The 1,922-nt window shown below is 50.5% G+C and overlaps 1 protein-coding gene across 1 annotated transcript; it reads right to left on the reverse strand.

Annotated features, from left to right (window-relative positions):
* Nucleotides 1-517: 517 nt before the first annotated feature.
* EMH_0094390 (Callose synthase 4, related) lies at nucleotides 518-1,705 on the reverse strand (the record flags this gene model as incomplete). Its single annotated transcript, XM_038023153.1, is given in 6 exon segments — nucleotides 518-548; nucleotides 552-604; nucleotides 710-868; nucleotides 1,058-1,154; nucleotides 1,255-1,475; nucleotides 1,613-1,705. Coding segments are annotated over 6 exon segments (654 nt in total).
* Between the last annotated feature and the right edge of the window lie 217 nt (nucleotides 1,706-1,922).

The raw sequence follows: 1,922 nt of genomic DNA on the forward strand, positions 1-1,922 counted from the left end.
GAACCAGTAGCCGCTTTGCTGCTGCTGCTGGAAGCGGCCTCTGCCGATCGAACCCCTCCACTGCTGCTGCCCCCGCATCTGGGTTTAATTGTAACAGTAGATCCTGTTCCCATGTTGGCTCCTGGCGTGCAGACAGGTAATCGCGGTGCAGGAATAAGAAGGTTGGGAATGTGTGCTGGGAGCAATTCTCCGTCTGCTGACCGAACGAACTTTCCTGCAGTCTTCATTTCTGTGATAGCGGCTGCATCTGGGGAAGAAATTCGTTGTCCAGTAGGATCAATGTCGGCGGTTAGCCGGTAGAGGACACTGAGTTTGTGACCTGTAGGCCTGCCATCGGGAGTACGTTCATGTTCAAGCGTCGCGATCCGCAAGGTTGGGTAGCGCACTAGCAGCTTGTACAGAGACACCTTTCTAAGCAATTGGGCGCGCAGCAATGGAGAAGGCTCGCACCCATCTGTCGGAGGCTGTGCACCCAGGTCTGTACCAAACTCCTGGGCAGCAACCACATATTGGTATTTCAGTTGGGCGAGCTCCTGAACAGCACGAAACANGTACCAAACTCCTGGGCAGCAACCACATATTGGTATTTCAGTTGGGCGAGCTCCTGAACAGCACGAAACAGCCAGATATTACTTTCCTCCAAGTTCAGAGGGAAGACTGACGATTGCTGCCTAGGAAGTTCTAAGGATAACCAAAGAGTTCAATGTACCCGTGTTGACTGCTTCGTTTCATATGGAGGAGCAAACCCGACAATCTCTTTCCAAAGTGCCCCCTCTGGGCTCCTAATAATATCCAGTTGGCTTTCGTCAAGCCGATTGGAGTCTCGGCATAGATGCAACTCCTCTGGAGGAGTTTCCTCTATATAAGCCTGCAAGTTTCACCCACAAGATTAAAATGGAATGCAAAACCGTACAGGCTGAATCGCGATTGCCTCTATATCTGGATGCGTAATTCAAATAAAGCTAAATGCTTTATTGAGAATTAATAGTGCATCTATGGTACTGCCAGATCCGGCAATGCGCGAGCGCCATCCGAGAAGACGTGCCTGCATCCGAACCGCTTGTTCATAGTACATGATGCCGTAGACTGTGCGCATCAACACCTGGCCCCTGTAGGATGCCCACTCTTGAAGCATTTCACAGAATCGATCATATCTGCAACACCAACCGCATGCCAGAATGCAGGACGTGCTAGTGTGTATGCCAAACAGAATCCAAGTGCAGCGAATCTCTAGTCAACAGACCAGATCCTTACCGGTGGAGCAGCCCACATTGCTGCATTTGTGCGCGGATGTCTTGTAGGGCTAGATTACGCCGTTCAGGTGAATCTGTAACCCGGTCTTCTATTTCCTGTCTAATGGTGAACATGTCTCTGTCGCGGTCAACTCTCTCGATGAAATTATCGAACTCAACTGGGTGTAAACTGCGGAGGAGGTCCATCTTGCACACGCCCTCATCGGTCCGCTTCTCCAGATCCTGTACATATAATTGTAGTAGGACTGTCCTAGAGCTCGCTCAAGCAACGGCAGGAATTTAATAATGAGTAGATCGACGTGAGTCCCATGCGACAAAGAGCTACGGGGCAAGGGCTTGTGGAAACCTCAGCAATTCACCTGCAAATCAAGGCGCGTATCTTCCCTGTAATACGGTGTCAGGGTCATCATCGACACCATATTGCGAACCAGAGGCGTCTCGGGGATCTTCATGAGGAGCGAATTGACAAATGTGCCAAATCTGATGCATCGTAGAAACACAACTCAAGGCGAGCAATTCCTTCGTGAAATGCTTTTGCAGTGGACAAACCCGCTGAAGGCCAGCTCTGGTTTGCTTTAGTTAAGGCCGAGCTATCGATCTATCCGAAGCCCTCACATCAGGCTGATCACCTTCGCTGAGTTTCGGCGCATTTGAAAGACGGGTCATCGG

The sequence above is a fragment of the Eimeria mitis genome, genomic scaffold (assembly GCF_000499745.2).
Source record: "Eimeria mitis Houghton genomic scaffold, Emh_scaff8266, whole genome shotgun sequence".
Lineage (NCBI taxonomy): Eukaryota > Apicomplexa > Conoidasida > Eucoccidiorida > Eimeriidae > Eimeria > Eimeria mitis.